The sequence below is a fragment of the Pungitius pungitius genome, chromosome 8 (assembly GCF_949316345.1).
Source record: "Pungitius pungitius chromosome 8, fPunPun2.1, whole genome shotgun sequence".
Taxonomy (NCBI): domain Eukaryota; kingdom Metazoa; phylum Chordata; class Actinopteri; order Perciformes; family Gasterosteidae; genus Pungitius; species Pungitius pungitius.
The window spans coordinates 14,404,891-14,426,835 of NC_084907.1; the positions used below are offsets into that span (position 1 = coordinate 14,404,891).

Here is a 21,945-nt window from a genome sequence, read left to right on the forward strand (position 1 = left end):
ATTTTGTCTACACAAAAATGACAAGTGAAATCATTTCATATTTGGGGCCATTCACATTGGTGAATTGACTGACTCTACTCTTGTAAGTTACCATTTTTCATGCCATATACGTGATAAAATGATAAAATGTACATTTGATAAAGTCCTGGCAAAGTAGAAACAGAGGCTTTCTGTTCTTAAGAGTTGTTATAACACAATGATGAATACTCTCCTTTTGCTCGCATGCATCACAAGTTGAGGTCAAACATTAATCCACAGCTTCTGGCAGATGATTTGAGTGTCAAACTGTCATAATTCAAAACCTAGGACACAAATAAACACAGTGACCCTCCCCATTTCATTAAAACAGTGAGCAACCAGGACGCTTCTTATAGTGTTTTGCTTTTGAGAAAAACTGTTGTCACTGACATATCGCTCGACTCATTGAAAAACATACAGTGGCTGCACCTTTGACCACCCTTTTGTCGCTGCAATAATTGTGTTTTCATATTGAGTCAATAAAGGGGAGGCTGTCCTCACATTGGTCATACAAGATATATTCAGCAAATATCATGGAAATACTACTATATAAATATGCATCTCCAAAAGTTGATCACAAATATATACTTATGTAGGCTACATATATTTGTCATACATATGTTCAGTAATTTCATTAATCAGCAGGCTCCTGAAGATATTTAGTATATTTTAAGGACTATATTCTCATCCATGAGTTTGAAGACCGTGTTTGCGGTATTGACTCAAAATAAACAACTCTGACCATGTTCATCGTAATGAAAAAACAATGGTGCTCTATGGGAAGAAGGAAAAAAGCTTACTGAAACAATACTATTATTTATTTTCAATAAATTGTTTTTTTATTCTTTAATGAAAATATAAAATAGCTTCAACCTTTAATGCATTTCCTCTCAATACATCTCTTCCAATAACAGGTCCTAAGTGTGCTGATTCTTTAAACCTGCTGCACCACAATGCCCCTCATCAAATCATGAAAGTGTGATTTATAGATTAGAAGTTCCACCTGATCAATAAATCATCCTTCATGTGGATCTCTCTCATAAAGGGGTTGAGGTGCAAGAGATCCAGGTCAGACATGTATACAGCCATGATAAATTGGATGTGTACACCAACCGTATTACAGTATTTATCAATCACTTTGATACTATTTTCAAAACCGTGATGCCATTTTTCAAAACTATAGATTCAACACTCAAAACAGTCTTCACTTGTAACACAGGCTCTCCAATGTTCAAAACATTGCATTGTGCAATCATATTACAATCTGTCATATCCATCCACATCACAAAGGATGTTTTCATTAGCCAAACATCATGGCGAAACCATGCCTGACAGTGGTCTGCTGTGATGTCGTTGCATGCTTCATCCATGGCCTGGAGAAGGGTTACTTCTTCAAAGGGCACCTATTGTACACCTTCCACCTCCATGAGGAGAATAATTCCTCAATTGGGTTAAGGAAAGGAAAGTATGGGGGCAAATACAGGCTGGTAGATTGTGCATGGGCAAGTCATTATAAGGGCCTGCTGCATGGTCTGAAAAAGTGGTACATGGGACTGTAGAAACAGTGTCTGATAGAGAATGATGATCAAATATCACATCCATAGATAATGTAGTTCAATTGGTTTATGTTCCATTTAATTAGTGTAAATGGATCTCATTATTTTGAACTCATGAATCTAAACAATATTGTTTGTCAGTATCCATAAAACTTTGCAGCAAATACATATAATTTTGAGATGCTCTATCGATTGATAGTTAGATCTTTGTAATGAAATGAATAGACAATCATTTCAATCGTTATGTAGGAATTGCATTTTGAAATAATAGTACTTAGTGATTTTAGTTCAATGAACAAATTATCTTTGTTTTTTGTGTATTGTATTCAAGCAATTGAAACACATTGCAAACACATGCAATTTGATCATTGGTTGTGAGTTTTGTATCAAGACTATTGAAAAATGGCATCAAGTTTTTGAAATTTGCGGCAAAGTAATTGTAAAAAACTGTAAACTATGTCAGTTTGTGTTTGGTAACAGATTTAAAAAACTGTCTCCTGTTTGCGTCAGGGGAGGAAAGAGTGCGTCTCCTCCTCTCTCCTGCTCTGAGGTGAAACAATAAGACTGGGGCTTAAAAAAGGAACTCCATCTTGATATACTCCTTCCTGTGACTGTTTTCAAGTGTTTCAGCAAAACTGCAGCACATGGGGCGTAGTCACGGAACTTAAAGGAAAATTCCAGTTTTTTTTAACGTGGGCCAACTTGTTGACATCATCGCAGGTTTTATCAACATAACGACACTTTAACATTTTCTGATTCCCAGTTGCCTTTCAATGAATTTACTTGTACTTGAAATATCTCAGAAGAATTTGGGTGCAGGAGAAGGAGAAGTTTTTGAAGCTTGAGAGGCAGCTCATTTTTGGCATCATTTGGCAAAAAGTCAGCGATAACCTTTATTCCAGGGGTAGGCTCATCCTACGCTAAGCCCCTCCCACGAGACACGCACTGACACACAACTTGCTACTCCACAAAATAAATAGGAAAACACAAAAAACACAGGAAAGTATTGTTGACTTGTGTTGTCTTTGGCGTTCTGTAAACTGCATGTAAAGTATTTGAACCCAGTAGGACGCAAACTGTTGTTCATGGATGTCTAATTTTTGTTTCCTGTCGCATCTTCACAAGGAAGAAAACACAGCTGGAGGGTTGTTTTTGTTCTTCTGTGAGAACTTCTGACAAGAGAACAATGGGATAAGTTCTGAAAAAAGAAAGCTGTAAAAATAAGAATTAAATTATTATAGGTATTATTATTATTACAAGATGTGTTTTTCTTGTCCTAATGTTTTTGATTCCTTGCACACATTTTAGGACAGTTATTTACAGACTAACTGTCTGTAAATAACTACACATTTATGTCTTAAATCAGCAATTGGCTAAACTGCTTCATAGACCCGCCTTCTGTGGACCATTTCTACGTTGCTCGAGTGCTGCTGTGAAATGGAGACAGGCACAGAGTAGTAGGAGAAGCATATATTTTGCCTAGATATATTATTTGACATACATTTTGTGGACCATACATTTAGCAAAAAGACATGTTGCGAGGTTGCAAGGTTCGGGGATCATGTGCCAGACTATTGCTTGGCACAGTAAGCAGGGAGCTTACTTCCTGGAGTCCCCACTGGTTGCCTGGTAACTGCTCCTGGCAGATTTAACAAAAACAAGACATATAATAGTGTAAGTATTTAGTGAGCTTTTGAAGTAAATGAATTTTGGTATCTTCGGACGGAGTAGAAACTAGTGGTTTCCCTGTATTGGATGTGGTATCCAATCTCTGTTAAATTAATTACCTTCAAGTTGTGCCACCATATTTGATATACATGGGTGGAAATGTCAAATGGTCAGACTAATTCTTTAGTCATAACATTTACAACTACACCTTCTTCCCAACCATACATTTTAAACCTACAATCACTATTTATTTTAATGTTGCTGGATGCTTAAAATCTGATGTTTATTTTCGTTGGGCAAACTGCAGCTTAAGTCTCATTAATAATGAAGAGAAATGCAAGCAGGACAGTGTCTGTTTTTTAGAGGCAACATTAATCTTCTACTGCAGGACACATTGAGATGCAAGTAGCACCATAACAGCCCCTGGATCAAACAATCAATACTGGCCATGTGACACCAGAGCGTGAAAGAGTGACAGTAGTGCTTCCAGGAGACACAGCTTCCTCCCTTTAGAGCAGCTAATCTTCACATTTCCCGTGACCTGAGCAGATTAAAAACTTGTATTATTAGGATTCTTCCGGATGAGTGGGTCAGAATATACTCCCATTAGCACCCATGATGAGTTTTATTGAGTAATTGAGATGTAATAAGTTGAATTTAAAATTGAGGTGAAAGCAGGAAATCCACAGATATTACTGTCCAGTAGTTTCAAACAATTAATATATATTGACAAATAATCTATTTTATAGTGAGAGAATGACTGCAAAAATAACTTGTGAATAAGTAGAAACACAATATCTGCTCTAATAGTTACAATGTGATAAGAAACATTTGTATTTAAATTCAATGAATACAATCTTTGGGTCACTATTTTACTTATTTTACGTATTAAAAAACTACAAATTCAGAGCTCTGTTGTAGAAATAATAAACATTCATTCATAGTCCTTGTGACATCACTCCTGTAACTAATCAAATAAAAAAAGAAATCCTAACATTGGTGGATGACAAATGACAAAAGAACAACTGTGTAAAGTCAAACAAACATAAACATGGACATTTAGAGACAGAAAGTCAGAAGACAGTTACAAGTCTCTTAAAGATTGAACCCCCACCTTGATACACCCAAGGAGGGGCAACATTGTCAGATGATTTATAAGAAATTACTTTAGTAACATGTCACTTTGTCCATTAAATCTCCATTAAATTACTCATAGGTAGTGTTTTAATAAACATGTTATACAAATAATACAAATAATAATACAATTGTATTTAAGAATTGCAAACACTAAGTTAATAAAACCTCATTGTTTTTGTCTGTGCTTAAAATAATGACTCTACTAAATGCATTGTATAAATACACTCCAATACAGTGTAGTCTAACAAGGACGTCAAATCCTGTCTGGAAGGGTACTTGCTGCTTCTGTTACTTGCAGGTAAGGTGCATGCTGGGTGCTTTAAAACAGGCAGAGTGTGCGAGTGGACTGCCAATGAGTCCACAGACCCTTTTCTTGCTTTTCACACCCTTTCACACCAGCACAATTTATGAGGCCATTACAAGTGTGCATGCAGTGTCAACAGTGCTCCGCTAATATCTTCATCCTGCACCGCGAGGAGCCTGTCAGACTACACATGCCGCACCAGGAGACAAACTGCCCTCTCTGCTCATAGTTGTGTGGAAAAACACATGTAAACACTTAATACATCAAAATCCCATTTCAAACATTACCTGGCTTCTCAAAAGATTTAAGATCCATGTAGTGCACCTTGTAACACACCAACACACATAGATAAACAATTATATGCATCAGGTATTCAGCTTACCTCCCACAACTACCTGCCCTGCCTGACGCTATCGGCCACAAACTGACAAATTGAACAAAGGGAAAACTGACATTTTCCTGAGCTGGGATATACTCGGGAACAACTTGGTGATCTTTTGAGAATTCTCAACAGAAGGGATCGCATCTAATAAAAAGTGCATTGGACATCTTCATCCTTATGATGAAACACCCCAGCCAGCAGTCATAGAAAGTAACAAAGTACATTTATTATGTACTCTGGATACAATTTGGAGGCACTTCTTCTTTACCTGAGTATTTCATTTTTATACTTCTAATTGGAATACATTACTTTTAACACAACTTCATTTATCTGACTGAAGTTGAAGTTACTTTTTAGATCAACATTTGAGATTGAATTGTTTTTTTGACATTCCACAGTAATGTGGATATAATAAGCGTTGTAAGGTAAAGCATTTACATTTAACATTTACATTTAGATTAAATATTCATATTATTTAACAAATTTGTGTTACTGCCAAACATTGTACTTGGAAAAGTTGTATTTACATGATTTTGTCTCTAAATGTTTGATAAAGTGACATGTGAATATTGTCCTGCTTTTTTTATTCATATGATAATGATAAAAGTACCAAAACTGCGCAGGATTTTAAAACATTTTACAAACGGCGCCCCATAATAAACTGTTTAATAATGACTGAACTTTTTTAATTTTGGATACACAGGCCATACTCAATAGAATCAATCAGTTGTTGCTTTTGGTATTTTTTTAGGAGTTATGGCAATGCAGGGTTGTAGTGAATTGCCAATTTGAGATTCATTTTGTTCTTTTGTTAAATGATAAAATGTGTTTTGAAGGAAGAATACAACATAAATTCAGCCGCCCGATGCTGGAACTGCAGCCAAATGCTGCCATTAGAGACTCCACAGAGCCTTTGTCCCTCTTTCTGTGATCCTTCTGCCGTTGGGGAGACACCGTAACAGTCTTGCCATCAAGCTCACTGGCACCAGTCTGTTTTGCATGTGTCTTTTTGACACAACCCAGCAGGAGTGGCACTACGGGCCCGGTGGCAAGAGCGGCTCGATGGCTGTGGCAGCATTAGCTGCCATTAACGCACACACCAGCTCATTACGGCTCACCGTGGGGTGATGCTGACAGAGGGGCCGGGGCGTCCATCTGAAGAAGATTGCCTCACAGTGTGGCGGTGGCAATACACGCCAGTGGAACACTACTCACTGATGGACCATTAAAGGAGCCCACAGCGTCAAAACACAGCTCTTATTGAGCACTGGCGGGTGTTGAGGAAATTATGTGTTTTAATTATCTGCCCTATGGATGTGTCTGATTTGATAGCATTTGGTCAAATAACTCTTCTTTTTTCATGCCTGGCTTAGTAACTAGCTGCCTTTTTTCTCTTACTGTCGTGACTTCCTCTCTACAGATACACTGTAAAACTGATATGAATTTAACAGTGAAGCGATTACAGTATACTGCTGCAAAAGCAAGGTATTCTGGGAGTTTTAAAGCTTGCTTCGGGCCAAGTGTTTCTTTTAACAGTAATGTACTGGGTACTGCTATGAATCTGAGGAAAGTAACATAGATTTTGAATTGAGCTTAAATCATTTGAATTATAATATATTACTTGTCATGTCATTTAGCTGACGCTTTTATCCAAAGCGATTCACATGGCATTTTTAACTCGTGTTTTTATTAATTTTATTTTTTTAAACCATCCCGCGCAGTGGGAGTAGTGTGCAGCTGAAGGGCTGCCTGGGGAGCAGTTAGGTTGTTGGGTGTGTCCCTCAGGGACACTTTGGCTCTCGACATGGAGCCACAACCCTCTCTACTCCACGCCACCGTCGCCCATAATGTAATTAACATAATAATAGTTAACAATGACCTAATATATTTTGTGTTAATACTTCAATTCAATTTGGTTTATTTAGGTCAATGGGTTTATTTAAGTCGCGCTATTTTCATTCTTTGAGTTTTTTCAATTGCGGCGAGTAAGTAGTTTGAACTCTTTTCTGTTTCCTGTTCCAGTGCAAGTGAAGGAGACAAAACAATGCTCACACGAGATCGACCTTTTCCAGCGACGGTTTGATTTGCGCAATACGCATGGACGTCATTCACACTCGGTTTAATGATTTCCAGACACATCTGCTCACGTAGGGAAACCAGTAAGTGTAAAAAACCAGTGGGGTGTAACACCGGCACATGTATATTCACATTAGACGTTTTATTGTTATGGCACTTTGATTTATGTACCGTCAAGTGTGACAGTTTGTCAGGTTAATTTTCTCACTTGAAGACTCACATTAGACCCATCTTACGTCGTGGAGTTGATAATTGTTTAACCCCAACAAAGTCCGATAGAGCTAATGCTAATGGAGATAAAACTGTTAAGCAATCAGGGTGCTCTCATGAAGAAGAGGCTTCCAATGTTAATGATGACCTAGAAGGAGACCAGGAAGAAGTGTTTCCATTAAGCACAGATGGGGCACTTTTCCTGAAGAACTTGAGTTTGTTTTGCCTTAAACTTCAAGTTAAGTTGTTTCTCCCATCTACAGTTATACAGAGTATCATTGAAAATGTATAAAGTCTAGTGTTGAAAAATTGAAACTGGATCTGCTATGAAAGGAGCAGGATTACAAGTACTTCGGGCAAGACAAAGTCTTTTGTACACTTGATGCAGAGATCTAGAGGATAATGGCATTGCCACACAGGAAGGGCAGGTGAAAGGCACCATGTTCTACTGCTGGAGAAAATCTGGGAAGACACAACATCGGTGATTTCATTGATGTGAACTTGTTTTTTTTCCATGTATGTAATCCAGGTTTACCGCCTTGCTTGGGCCATGATCTTTTTGAAGGCATTGTATTGTATGACCTGGCATTGTATATCAGCCATCTCATTGAACAGGAGTTGACTTACTTACAAATAAATCAACGCATGCACAGTGGTAACAAAGCATGATGGATCCATGTTCTCATTCTGTTTACGCCAAGTTCTAAATCTACTATCTGAATGTCTCAACAGAAATAGAGACTCATCAGACCAGGCAACATTTTTCTCCAACTATCCAATTTTGGTGAGCTCTTGCAAATTGTAGCCTCTTTTTCCTATTTGTAGTGGAGATGAGTGGTACCCGGTGGGGTCTTCTGCTGTTGTAGCCCATCCGCCTCAAGGTTGTGTGTGTTGTGGCTTCACAAATGCTTTGCTGCATACCTCGCTTGTAACGAGTGGTTATTTCAGTCAAAGTTGCTCTTCTATCAGATTGAAACAGTCGGCCCATTCTCCTCTGACCTCTAGCATCAACAAGGCATTTTCACCCACAGGACTGCCGCATACTGGATGTTTTTCCCTTTTCACACCATTCTTTGTAAACCCTAGAAATGGTTGTGTGTGAAAATCCCAGTAACTGAGCAGATTGTGAAATACTCAGACCGGACCGTCTGGCACCAACAACCATGCCACACTCAAAATTGCTTAAATCACCTTTCTTTCCCATTCTGACATTCCGTTTTGAGTTTAAGAGATGGTCTTTGTCATGATCTGCATTAGTCTTCCCTTTTTGTTTTGTTTTCTTTCCACACACACACCCAACTGATCTCTGCGCTCGCGCTGCGCACACGCCTCCTCATTCCCATTCATGCTTTCGCTCGCTCTACACGCCCACAGCCGCTTCCCATAGAAATCAACACTTACACTTACTCTTCACTCACCAGTTTCTTCTTCCTGCTTAATTTGTTTGACTACTTCTAGTCACCGTTTTCTCTACCTCCCGGTCAGATTATTGTTGAACGTTGAGCTTTCGCTTTGTCTCTGCGTAACCAGTCCAGCGTCGTCTCTACGAGATCTTCCTGGCCCTGTCCGGTCCGGTCACGTCGAGTTGTATGTGTTTTTTGGAGATTCACCTATATTCTCTGCCCAGTTCACCTGCTGTCTGTGGACCTTCACCAACCTGCCAGCTGTGAGTCACCTCTGAGACAGGGGGTTGCAGATGGTGGCTATGTGCCCGTTTCCCCGGCACTGGCACCCCTCCACCTATTTTCTGAAGAACGTACTGACCTTAAGTTTGGATTCTGAACTGCGTCTGCTGACGGCAGTTCCCCTTAGTTCTAGTTTGAAGGAATAAAAGACATTGGTTGCTGTACCTCTGCATCTGGGTTCTCGGTTCTCCACGTAACAATCTTGACCAGGACCACACCACTAAATGCATTGAAGCAACTGCCATGTGATTGGTTGATTAGATAATTGCATTCATGAGAAATTGAACAGGTGTTCCTAATAATCCTTTAGGTGAGTGTATATATATATAATAGACATACATATACATATTGTGACGTCACGGGAGGCCACACCGCTCTCGGCGGAACAGTTCAAAGAGTGCTAGGACACCAGGTTAACGGGAAATAATGTTTTATTTATTAACGTTCTCCGTGTCAAACTTAGGTAGACCCTCTCCTTGAGGTAAAGCTAAAAACACTGGTTCCCTCCGGCAGGAAAACACCCTTCTTCTGTCTTACTGGTATGTTGTGGTCTGGTCCTTTGTCCGGCGCACAGTCTGCTGCTCGTTTCTTTCAGCTTCCTTTCCCCCCCACTCCCTCTTTCTGTCTCTTAAAAACCCTTCAGTTCATTAGGTGTTGATCAGTCTCAGGTGTGCGGGACTGGAGGGGTGGGGTTCCCGGGTCCACCAGCAGATGGGGCCATAGCTGTCCCAGGACACTGCCATCTTCTGGGGATGTAGGGTCCCTCCAGGACCCAGCCTCTCGTGACGCCACAATATAGTGCTGTCACTATCCCTAACAATTAAAAATGCAATCACAATTAATTGCATTTATGTTATAGTTAACTCAAAATGAATCACAATTATTCGCACGTTTTTATTCATACTAAATGTCCCTTCCTTTATTTCTTTGCATAATTTTCCTTTCCATTTGCCCTTCCCATAGGCGACCTAGGCGACCGCTTCGAGCACACTTTGATTAATGAAATAAAACCATGTTTTAGGAACTTTGTGCTAGTTTGTTGACAACATAAATAGCGCATTCAATTAAAAAAACAGTTAAACCACCCCCTTAAATATCTATATATATATTTTCAGTGTCAGCAGCCTAAATGCTGGCTGTTGCTTCGCCTTTTGACTTGTACATTCTTGCCAAAAAGAGCAACCCAATGTAAGCCTGCAGGTCGGTCACATCCAAGTCTTTTCAACTCTCCCTGTTCACACCCCTGCCCTCTTAATTTGTCATCTCAAGTCGATCCTTTTCCATGGATGGTGATACGAAGAGCTCAAATATGTCATGGACTTGGCTGACAGCGTATCTGTCGGAACCTGGAAGCATTCTGATGACATAAGAAGCACTAAGTCTCCCTGTTGTTCATGCGGGGAGACGGACCACAATACATGTTTGGAGGGTAGAGTGTTTGCTGGTGGTTGGGAGACAACAGGAGGGTCAACAATGAGGGTATTATTCTCATCAGAGGAGGATGCCTCATAATCATGGTCCTCCTCAACATTATCTTTTGTCTCAGACATATTCTCCTCTACATCACATGATCAAAGAGCTGTGACAAAACCTCATTGACAGAAAATCTTTCTTTAGAAGTCATTTTCAGTTGAGAGAAAGAGCAGAATAATAAAGCGCCCAAAGCACCAAGATAAATGCTTTAGAAGGTGGTCAGTCTCACAGTAGCCCCTTGTGCAGCAGTACCAGCTCCATCCCCCCCCACCAGACCCAAATAGGTTCAAATGTGTTACCTTGTAGATTATTTGATAATATACTGCAGGTCCAAGTGCTTGGGTTTGTAGGTGCAGATTTTGTGTCTGACCTCTGGATGACCTGATTTGTTTTACACAGCTAAAACGGCCTGGGGTCAAACACCGACAACATGTGTACAAGACACTGAAAACATATCATCATGTTTCATTTACCCAGTTGTCCCTGTTAAATTAGGAAAAGTCATAAAATTTGAAGCAAAAAAAGATGATGTTAAATTGAATGTGGTCAAATTGACCCCAAAAGTAAGAGGAGGGTTATATCAAAACTCTCATTCTGTTGTCATTGGTTTGCACCGTTAGGCTGCAAACCACCATATCATTAGAGTGCCACCTAGTGGCACAACTACATTGTAACAACTAGGAGATCTGTATATATACATATATCCTAAAGACTAATTGTATCCACAATTTTTTCACCTAGATCCCAGAAACAAGACCAGAAAAACAGCAGCCTGATCCAGAGAGAATGGCGTCATCTATTCAAGCGTTATTCTTCTCACCAGTGAAGTATAAAACTGACTCCGTCGAACAACAAAGCAAAGAAGAGGCGCACTGGCCTACCTGCCAGATTTTGTTCAAATGATGCTGACCATTGATAAGAGGTTGACCGTTCCCAAGAAAACAAAAATAACAAATTTAATTGATAAACTTTACAATGCCGAAAGGCAGAAATTCAAAGACAGACTCGCTCCAGCACTCAAAATCACAATTGGGCTGCACATATGGACAAAAAAAGGGCTCACAGCAGTATTCCTTGCCATTAGTGCATGCTACTGTTGCACTCAGCAAAACAGGGCAAAACACAAACTGCTGAGGCTTGAGCAGATCTCCCACCCACACATTGCAGAGTGTATAAAAACATGTGTTGACCGATGCACAGAGGACTGGGGAATTTCAAAAGAAAAGATTCTGACTGTAACAACGGTAACGGTAACTGACTGTAACGATAATGGGAGCAACATGGTTGCAGCATTTAAAAATGATGATGAGCCCAGCTCCACGGATGAAGAAGTCCAGAACAGTGATGAAGAGTCTGAGGAGGGTGATGAAGAGCAAAGGTAAATTATTTTTGATTGTAGAAATTTAGTAGTAGGCTAGATAATGTCTGTCATTGAGCTATGTTTGGATATTAATTCCAGGCTGTTGTGATGTGTGTTAATACATTGTATATTGTGATTGCATTGTGCTCCTCATGGCAATTTAATTTCCCACGGATGATTAATAAACTGCCTGTCTTCTCTCTATGTCTGTCTGTCTTATTTACTAGGTACGGATCCATAAAGAGGACACCCTGCGTTGTACACACCTTGTGGTTAAGGTGACCCAGAAGGAACAAAGTGTAAAACGACTCTGACATAAGAGGACTTCTCAGGCTCTTTCGCGAGTCGTTTTGCAGCTCCTGTCAATTTTAAAAACATTTCTATAATTAAAACATATTTGGTTTAAAATGTTACAGAAAATAGAAGTCTTAAGACTTAAGGTGAAAACTGCAGTCTCCCTTTCAAAGGTTTTCTAAATTAGTTTGATTGCTCAATGTGCTTGCTTTTACTGATAGAACCTTAATGGCCTATTATCCTTAATGAAGCCAATGGTATTCCCTTTATTCCCTTCACTAGCTTTTATGTTACTGTCCATAAGCTAAAGAAGGAAACTGATCCCATATGTTCAAAATTGTGTCTCTTTGGGCGTGCTTGTGTCTCTTTTGGGTGATTGTAAAGTTGTATAACTCTTTTGTGGAGTGACCCTTTCAATATCAAAGATTTATCTCGCTCAGTGAACCAGCTGCAGAGTGTGCCTTGGGATTTATAATTTATGAGTTTGATTCCTTCTCCCAGTTTGTGAGTCCAGTCCCCCGTTGGGTCATTGGAACTCTGCATCATAAAACTAATCCAAGAATTTAAAAAAGACTGTTTTAGAGGTGTGTCTTTTCTGAGCTCATCGTACATGTGGGCCACAATGGAGTTCTGCCAGTGGTGCAGATTCTGCTTTAGAATAGAAAACTTGTGAAACTTTTTATAATGAATAATGAAATTTCATGCATTTTAGGTAATCTGGAACACATTGCTGTTATTTTATTTTGTTTTACTTTAGTTTTTGGTTTGTTTTAAGAAATGAAGATGCATTTCCCTAAAGAACAAACTGTCTTTGAAACAATGACATCTAGAATTAGTGTCTTACTGCTGCTGAAAACACGATCTGAGACAGATCTTGAATTATCTTCTTAACATGTCTGAAACGTATTGCTTGTAGAGGGTGCTTAACAGCATGCCCCTTTCTTAGTTGCTTTTCATTCCAGTAAAGTGGCATGAACCAGGCTGCACCCCCTCCTCACTCTCTCTCCCAACCCAGTCTCCAAAAAAAGCGTGAAATGGCTACGTTGGTCCACCGTGATTGTAGTGGCTAAAGTTCCCTTTTTTGCGTAAGTCAGATGTTTCTTTTCATTTAACCACTTCACAACGGAAAGAACGAGTCTACGCGTGTTTATGGGTTGAACAACGGTAGAAAACGGTGTGTTCGCTCCGTTTGCTTTACTGAAAAGATCTGGCCAGCATAACGTTACACAGGGTTTCTTACGTCATAAAAGATGCGCGCACTCGCGCAGCTCCAATGTATCAAAACAAAGCATGCACACCACACATGCATCAACCAACATGCATATTCATATCCATTTTTTGTATTCATACTTATAATGTAATAAATCGTCATAGAACATAAATCAAAATGATCATAATTTAAACCTAAATTATAACGTGGAAAATGGCACTAACATTTCCGGCCCCTAATTGCTCATTATGGGAATGACAATTACATACTAACTAACTAAATAGACATTTTCTGCATCCAAATCCTCACATGTACTTCTTTACTAGGTCTAATACAACATGAACAGCCTAGGTACATTCAGGTGAAACTTACAAGATAGACAATTATAGAAAATAACAAAGTCTAAGTAATAATGTCCTTCATTGCCCGCGAGATTCTTCCATCTCAAGCAGGAGACACAACTTGTTTATAGGTCTCTCCAAGGTGTTGGTCTTTGTTTTGACGAGGACCCGACGGACAAAACCTGAGGAGTCGGGAATTGTCTTCTCCACTCTTCCCATCAACCAGGACCCTCTTGGAGCCCTCTCATCCACAATGAGTACGACGTCTCCCTCTTTCACATTTCTCTTTGTCTCCAGCCACTTCTGCCTTTCTTGTAGAAGGGGCAAGTATTCTCTGGACCAACGCTTCCAGAAGATGTCAGAGATATACTGCACCTGCCTCCATCGTCGTTTGGAGTATAGATCCTCCTTCTGAAACATGCCTGGAGGGAGTGCCGGTTTTCCTTTGAGAAGGAGAAGGTGGTTCGGCGTCAATGGCTCGAGGTCGTCCACATCATCAGACGATTTGGTAAGGGGTCTGCTGTTGATCACCGCTTCTACTTCGCACATCACCGTTTGCAGACATTCGTCGTCGAGTGACTGAAGCTTCAGAAGGTTGGTAAGTACCTTTCGGACTGTTCTTATCTGTCGCTCCCAGATGCCACCGTGGTGCGACCCGGCAGGTGGGTTGAAGATCCAGGTGACTCCTCTCTGCAGTAGGGCCTCTGAGATCTGGGATTTGTTCCACTCCTTCATCGCCTGGCGGATCTCGTGCTCTGTGGCTACCAGGTTTGTTCCATTGTCAGATCTCATGACCTCCACTTGCCCTCTTCTGGCTATGAAACGTCTCATTGCGTTTATGCATGAATCGGTGTCGAGAGAATGTGCAATTTCTAAGTGGATTGCCCTGACTGTGAGACAAGTGAACAATACTCCATAACGCTTGACTTGCACGCGTCCACGCTTTGCCTCAAAGGGGCCAAAATAGTCTACACCGACGTTGGTAAATGGTGGATGGTTCGGCAGTAGACGGTCAGGTGGTAGATTCGCCATCTTCTGTTCACTCACGGCGGCTTGACTCTTCCGACATTTCACACACTTTGAGAGCACGCTTCTCACGGCTGTGTTGCCTTTGCAAATCCAGACCCTTTGTCTCAGCCGAGCAAGGGTGTGGTTTCTCCCTCCATGTCCAATTTCTTTGTGAGCATTCCTGATGATCAGGGTTGTGACGTGGTGATCCTTGGCCAGGATGGCTGGATGCTTAGTGTGTTCTGGCAAAGCTGCCTGGTGCAACCTTCCACCAACCCGGAGAACCCCATCTTGGAGGAAAGGATCCAGCTTCACAATAGAGCTGCTTCTCTTGACCTTTTCACCTCTCAGCAGTGCGCCAAGCTCTTCATGGAAGGTTTGACTTTGACTAAAGTGAATGATGGCAGTTTCTGCTCTTCTGACGTCCTTGACAGTCAAATGAGTTCCTTTCAGGGTTGATCTCAGTTTCTGCATGTGATTCTCAACTGTTCTGATGTTCACATCTTGACTTTCTGAAGACTGGGCTTGAGACGCAAACGTCTTCCTTGTTCTGCACAGACTTCGAAGCAACTCCTTCAACCTTAACATCCAGGCGACCGCCTTCTTCAGACTGTGCCAGTCGGAGTAGTGATGAGTCAGCTTGAAGAGAGGGTCTGTGGTTAAGTCGATGGTCTCGATGATGTTCACGCTGGCCGTACGCTTCACCTCAGCATCGTCTTCACTTATCTCTCTCGAGAACTCTGATAAGACCGGCCAGTGAGATTCACTCTTGGCTAGGAAGTCAGGACCTTCAATCCAACTCCGACACTTCAAGAAGTGCTCTGCCTTCATTCCTCTTGAAGCGTGGTCAGCTGGGTTAGAAGCCGTGTTGACATACTTCCACTGTTCTGGCCTTGTGTTCTCTCTGATTATCGACACTCTGTTTGCCACGAAGGTTTTAAACCGAGCGCTGTCGTTGTCGATGTATCGAAGAACGGTGGTGCTATCTGTCCATAGCACGGACTCTTTGAGGTCCATCCGAAGCTCTCGCTTCATGAGTTTATCCATTTTCACCGCAACGGTAGCCGCGGTGAGCTCAAGGCGTGGTACTGTAACTGGTTTAAGCGGCGTCACTCTGGATTTTCCGAGAATAAATGAGCAATGGACTCGACCATGGCTGTTCTGGATGCGGAGGTAAGTGACGACGCCGTAGCCCTTCTCGCTAGCGTCGGAAAAATGGTGCAGTTGTGCTGACGTTACTGGCCCAAATCCCTCAGGCTTGACGCACCTCCTGACAGAAAAGCTGGCGAACTGGCTCAAGTCAGACAGCCAAGCGAACCACCTGTTCGCCACATCTTCTGGAATCTCTTCGTCCCAGGTAAGCTTCATTTGACAGAGACTCTGGACGAGGGTCTTCGCGAGAAGAATGAACGGCGACAGGAATCCAAGGGGGTCGTATATTGAGCTTACGACCGAGAGGATACCCCGTCTTGTTATGGGCATGTTCTTCACGTGGATCCGGAACTTAAAGGAATCTGATTCTATGCACCAGTCCACTCCAAGGGCCCTTTCCATGGGTAGTTCATCTCTGTCCAGGTCTAGATTCTTGATCTCCTTTGCTCGCTCTTGTTCGGGAAGTGATGACAGCACTTCGCGACTGTTGCTTGACCACTTAGTTAAGTGAAATCCTCCACTTTCACAAAGTTCAATGAGGTCTTTGGTCAAGGTCGTAGCCTCCTTCTCGCCGGACGTTGAAACCAGGCAGTCATCGACGTAGAAGTGCTCTAGGACTGTAGTTACTGCTTCAGGTGATGAGCTGCCTTTCCCATCCTCTGCCGTCCGTCTTAAAGCGTAGTTGGCACAGCTTGGGCTTGACTTGGCCCCGAACAGGTGAACCACCATCTTGTACTCGTGCAGAGGCTGGCTCAGATCCCCCTGTGGCCACCAAAGGAATCGTAGAAGATCAGAGTCCTCGTCGGGGACTCTTACTTGATGGTACATCGCTTCGATGTCGGAGATGAGTGCGATGTGTTTGTGTCGAAACCTCGTCAGGACTCCAACCAGACTATTAGTTAGGTCCGGACCCTGCAACAGTTCATCGTTCAGTGACTTCCCTTGAAACGAAGCGGCACAATCGAAAACAACCCGCAGCTTTCCCTTTTGTGGATGGACCACGCCGTGATGGGGAATGTACCATACTCTGCCGTCGTTGCGGTTGCGCTCGTCTTCAGGAACTTCCACTGCATAGCCTTTGCTCAGCAGGTCCAGCATGAAGGTCTTGTAGTCGTCATGGAAGCTGGAGTTTTTGGCGAGTTTCCTTTTCAGGTTTGATGCTCGTTGCTCAGCAACACACTTGTTGCTCGGCATCACCACATTTTTGTTTCTGAGAGGCATCCTGATGCTGTAGTGCCCATTGACTTTCTTGATTGTCTCAGTCACAGACTTCATGAACTGCACGTCTTCTCGCGACATTTCTGACTTCTCTTCACAGGCTTGTTCTGGAAAGTCGTGATTGTATTGCTGCAGTAGCATACTGTCTACACCGCTGACTGAGATTCTGTTGACTGAAGCCCGTTGACTGTAGTGGTCTGACTTGTGGTAATCGTCACCTCTCTTGAGAGGACCATTAACTACCCAACCGAGGGTCGTCTTCACTGCATAAGGCCCATTGTCTTTGCTGTGGATTATCTTCCACGGCTCCATCGCAGAGTGAGCGTTCATTCCGATTAGCATCTCAACACCCGCGTCGATCTGTGGTAGCTGCACTTCTTTCCGCAGGTACGGCCATCCTTCCAAGTCTTTTTCAACAGGAACATTGTCCTTCGTTACAGGTATGTCTGTGTGGGTATAAACATCTGGCAGGCTTATGTACTTGTTCTCTGTCAGACCGCACACTTCTAAATCTGAGAGCACGTAGCAGGACACAGGCTTCTCCTGGCCCATAGTACGGAGTAGCACTTGAGTCTTCTTACCATGGACGCCAAGCTGTCTCATCAATCTTTCGGAGCAAAATGTAGCAGAACTTCCTGAGTCCATGAATGCGTACGTTTCTATTGTCGTGTTGCTCCTCTTGGATTTGATGCGCACGGGCACGATGGACAGGATACAGTTGCTGCCTCCGGCCCCGGTGACTGCCGTGACTTCACTCTTGGCTAACGCGTCTTCTCGTGGAGTTGAGTGTCCACTGGTAGAACTTTGACCTCTCCCAGGCCTGGTGTTCTCTTGGTCGGTGCTCTCGTCCCTTTTACTATGAAGTAGGCTTGGGTGTTTCTTGCTGCAGAATTCACACGTGGCTCTCCTTTTGCAGTCCTTTCCCATGTGCCCTTGGGTCAAACACCCGAAACAAAGTCCTTTACCTTTAAGGAACTCGATTCTCTCCTTGTTTGGCAGACTTCTTATTTTGTTACATGCGCTCAGGGTGTGTCTTTTGTTACAGTACAAGCATGGCTCTTGAAACGCATTGCTTGACTGGCTGCTTGTACTTGGTTCTGAGGCATCCACTTCGTCTAGCTTAACACTTGTAGCAAAGCCAGTGGTTCTTTTAGGTCCGCCCCTCTTGGCAGGTCTAAAGCTTGACTTGCCCTTTTCGTTTACTTCGAAGGACTCTTTCACATCACCAAACAGTGGGTCTGAAGCTATCTTTGCTTGTCTGTTGATGAATTTCACGAGATCTGAGAACCTTGCCCTTCTTCCTTCCCTTTCCTGTATGTCAAAGGCTATGACTCTCCATCTTTCGCGGAGTCTGAAGGGCAATTTTGAGATGACAATCCGAAGATTACCTGAGCTGTTCATCTCCTCAAGATATTCCATGCTCTTCATGACATTGTTGCAACCAGTGAGAAAGATGGAGAAGCTGTGAAGTGACTTGGCGTCTTCTGCTTTGATCTGAGGCCAGTTGATAGCCTTGTCCGCGTAGGCCGCAGCTATTTTGTGTTCATTGCCAAAGTGATGGCTCAAGAGCTTTCTTGCTTCAATGTAGCCTTGTTGTGCGCTCATATGTTGGCAGCTTCTCACGAGTTCTTTTGGTTCGCCGCTGGTGAATTGTTCAAGATAGTATAAGCGGTCTTCATCATTGTCTGTGCGACTGTGAATGATGTGCTCAAATGCCCTCATGAATGGCAGGAACTCGAAAGGATCGCCACTGAATACGGGGACTTCTCGTTGAGGTAGGTTGGCTAGTCTCTGTTGTGTGACTAACATCTCGGTGATATCCTTCTGGTTCAAAATCACTTTTTCTGGTTCAACTTCCCTTCCATAGCAACTTGCACTTGTGTTATTGTCGCGTTCGTTACTCTCTTGCACATACAACGTGTGTCTAGTTGGACTGTGAGATGCATCGTTGTCCTGGATAACTCGAAAACTGCTGGTCGACTTTGGTTTGACATCTGGAGCATGATGTTTGACGATTGCTGCTGTAGGCACGTTCTTGCTAAGGTAAGAATTCATACCGTCGTCGTCCGAGTTTTCGTTATCGAAAGCTTCCAGAGCTTGTAGCTTTGCTGTGGACTCTGCGATAGCAGTTTCGATGTCTAGCTCCTCCATTCGAGCCTCCAGCTGAATCTTCTTGGCTTTCATCTGTGCTTCTTCCAACTGCAGTGCCCGTTTCTTTGTAAACGCGGCTGCGCGTGCGAGTAGGGCTGCACGATTAGCTTCCTCTATCCTACGCAGAGACGAAGCATGAGAGGACGCTTTGGATGACCTTGAGTGTCTACTGCATACACTACGTGCTGTGACTGAACTATATTTTTCGTGTACGGCAGAAGCACTGTCATCTGGATCCACATCTTCGACGACAGACTCGGCTTGCTGCGTCGTCGCGTCATTTCTTGCAGCTTGTTTGTTAGTGGCGTTGGCGTGCCGTTTTGCGTTAATTATCCACTGCTCCAATTTAACCAGAAAGTTCTCATGCTTTGAGCGGTTTGGGTCACTCCAATATTGCTGGTCGGCCTTTCTTTCATCATCTGATAGCAGTTTGCTAACTACATTATTTACTTCAATAAACTCATTCAGGAATTTTGAGTAATCACTAAGATGATCCTTTTCCACCAGAAGTGCATTGGACTCGATTTTCATGAGATTTTCTATTTCTTCTGCTTTGGAGACAAGGCGTGCTAACACACGTTTCCTAAGTTTCATCTGTGTATCAAGTTTCTCTTCTAAGGCCTTTGTGGTCAACTTGATCCTTCTTTTCGTGTTTAGCTCGACGTTGCCCTCCATCTTAGTTTCTTCATCAGACATTTCAGCTGGGTACTAGCGCTACGACAGTCTCTTATAGCAAGCTCTTGCAAACTTCTGAAATCCAGATTAACAGTCCTTTAACCTCAAAGCACGTAGATGCCTTCCAAAAATGAGATTTCAGAGCCGTATTTATTTCCAGAATTTACGGAGAGCTTCTTATGGGCTAATATAACTGGCTAGCAATAGCACTTGTAGCAAAATGTCCTGTGTGGCTAGTGGCAATAGCTCGGCCACGTTGATTACGTTGGCAAAACTATCCGTATTTCGCCGTAACTAGCAGGGTCCGCTGGCTATAGCTTATCCGTTCATTCGGTTCCGTTCATTGTTTACTCAACCATCATCGTTGAAGTCGTCTGGAAATCCGGTCGGGTGCACGGCGTTGTCGCTCCAGCTGGCTCACTCGTCAACTCATGTCCCGCGCGGCGCGTATTTCCTCGGCTTCAGATGATCTTGTCTCGCTCTCGGCGATCGTTTTCTACTTAATGTAGTGGCTAAAGTTCCCTTTTTTGCGTAAGTCAGATGTTTCTTTTCATTTAACCACTTCACAACGGAAAGAACGAGTCTACGCGTGTTTATGGGTTGAACAACGGTAGAAAACGGTGTGTTCGCTCCGTTTGCTTTACTGAAAAGATCTGGCCAGCATAACGTTACACAGGGTTTCTTACGTCATAAAAGATGCGCGCACTCGCGCAGCTCCAATGTATCAAAACAAAGCATGCACACCACACATGCATCAACCAACATGCATATTCATATCCATTTTTTGTATTCATACTTATAATGTAATAAATCGTCATAGAACATAAATCAAAATGATCATAATTTAAACCTAAATTATAACGTGGAAAATGGCACTAACAGTGATAAACGTAGTCATGTTACGTTTTCCCCCAAAATAACGTTACTATGTTACGTTTCTTTTGGCCCATTCATTTACATTGCTTTGCAAATAGGTCACGTGACTATCAAGTTTCCCGGTAGCGAAAAGAAAAACATGGCGGACGGTCAGCATAATCTCCGTGAAAAACACAATATTTTAAGAAAGCATCAGCATTTGTATGCATTTCGATGGCATTTCTAGCGAGAAGTATGCGTTATTCTTTCATAATCTTCTATCAGAGACTGTAGAAGACCTTCCGTTTATTCGTTTCTGCGAAGATTTGAGTGTCCCTTTGGCAAAGCGTGGCTACGCAACGCCTTTAACGGCGCATTATTAAAAAAACACTTCCAGTGGGGGCGTAAAGAGGCGTTCAGCCTTAAAGCCACTAATCGCCAAACAAAACAAACTCAAAGCACTCGAATCACATTATGACTTTTTAAACATAAATTCCGTTATTTTTATGAGTTTTCAATGAAAGAATGCATCATTTCCGGGGGTAGGCATGCCCGGGACATCCCGAATTATGGGCAATTTTGATTTGTCCAGCTTTTTGACAGCTCCAGTCCCGACTTCCAATCACAGCCTCCTAAATCAATGACGCGCCTAAAACTCTCGGTTCGAACATTACGTCTTGTTTACATGGGAAAGGGGGGCGGGGCTTCGCCCTCAGAGCGGAGCGTCATTTCTCGCTCCACACGTCTCCTCTTTTTACTGGCCAGGAAAACGGGCGATCTATCCCACGTGGGTCTGGCTCCATTCCATTGGCTCTGACGAATCCATAGAGAGGCGGGACTTATCATTTTCCCGGCAAACGGAGAGATTTGAGCTGCATTGCTTCCACTGTGCGTGAAGTGGCCGTGAGGCCTCCACTAAAGTCTCTCTCTATTTGTTCTGCTTTACTCAATAAAAGTAAAACCTTTACAGATATACTGTCCACACACTAGGCTAACATAATGGAGACTTCCAGGCTTCGTCCTTTATGTTTTATGGGGATAAAGCCCCTGTAAGTAGTTTTTTCCCAAGCAAATCTGAGTTTCTTCTTTTTTTGTGTGTCCCATACAAATATCAAAATATATATACTGATTTTCACATCCAAACACACTCACTTATGTTCCCTTTTATCATG

The 21,945-nt window shown here is 42.4% G+C and overlaps 1 protein-coding gene across 2 annotated transcripts in view; it reads left to right on the forward strand.

Annotated features, from left to right (window-relative positions):
* LOC119194246 (small ribosomal subunit protein eS26) overlaps window positions 1-21,945 on the forward strand; it is a 226,092-nt gene that overhangs the window by 137,910 nt on the left and 66,237 nt on the right. The window contains exon 1 of one of the 2 annotated variants that reach the window (XM_062564125.1): window positions 11,789-11,792. The exons of the other annotated variant lie outside the window; for it this stretch is intronic. Coding sequence (XP_062420109.1) covers window positions 11,790-11,792 — 3 coding nt within the window. The 5' untranslated portion in view covers window position 11,789. Of the gene's footprint in view, window positions 1-11,788; window positions 11,793-21,945 lie in introns of those variants that run through there. 2 annotated transcript variants of the gene reach the window in all.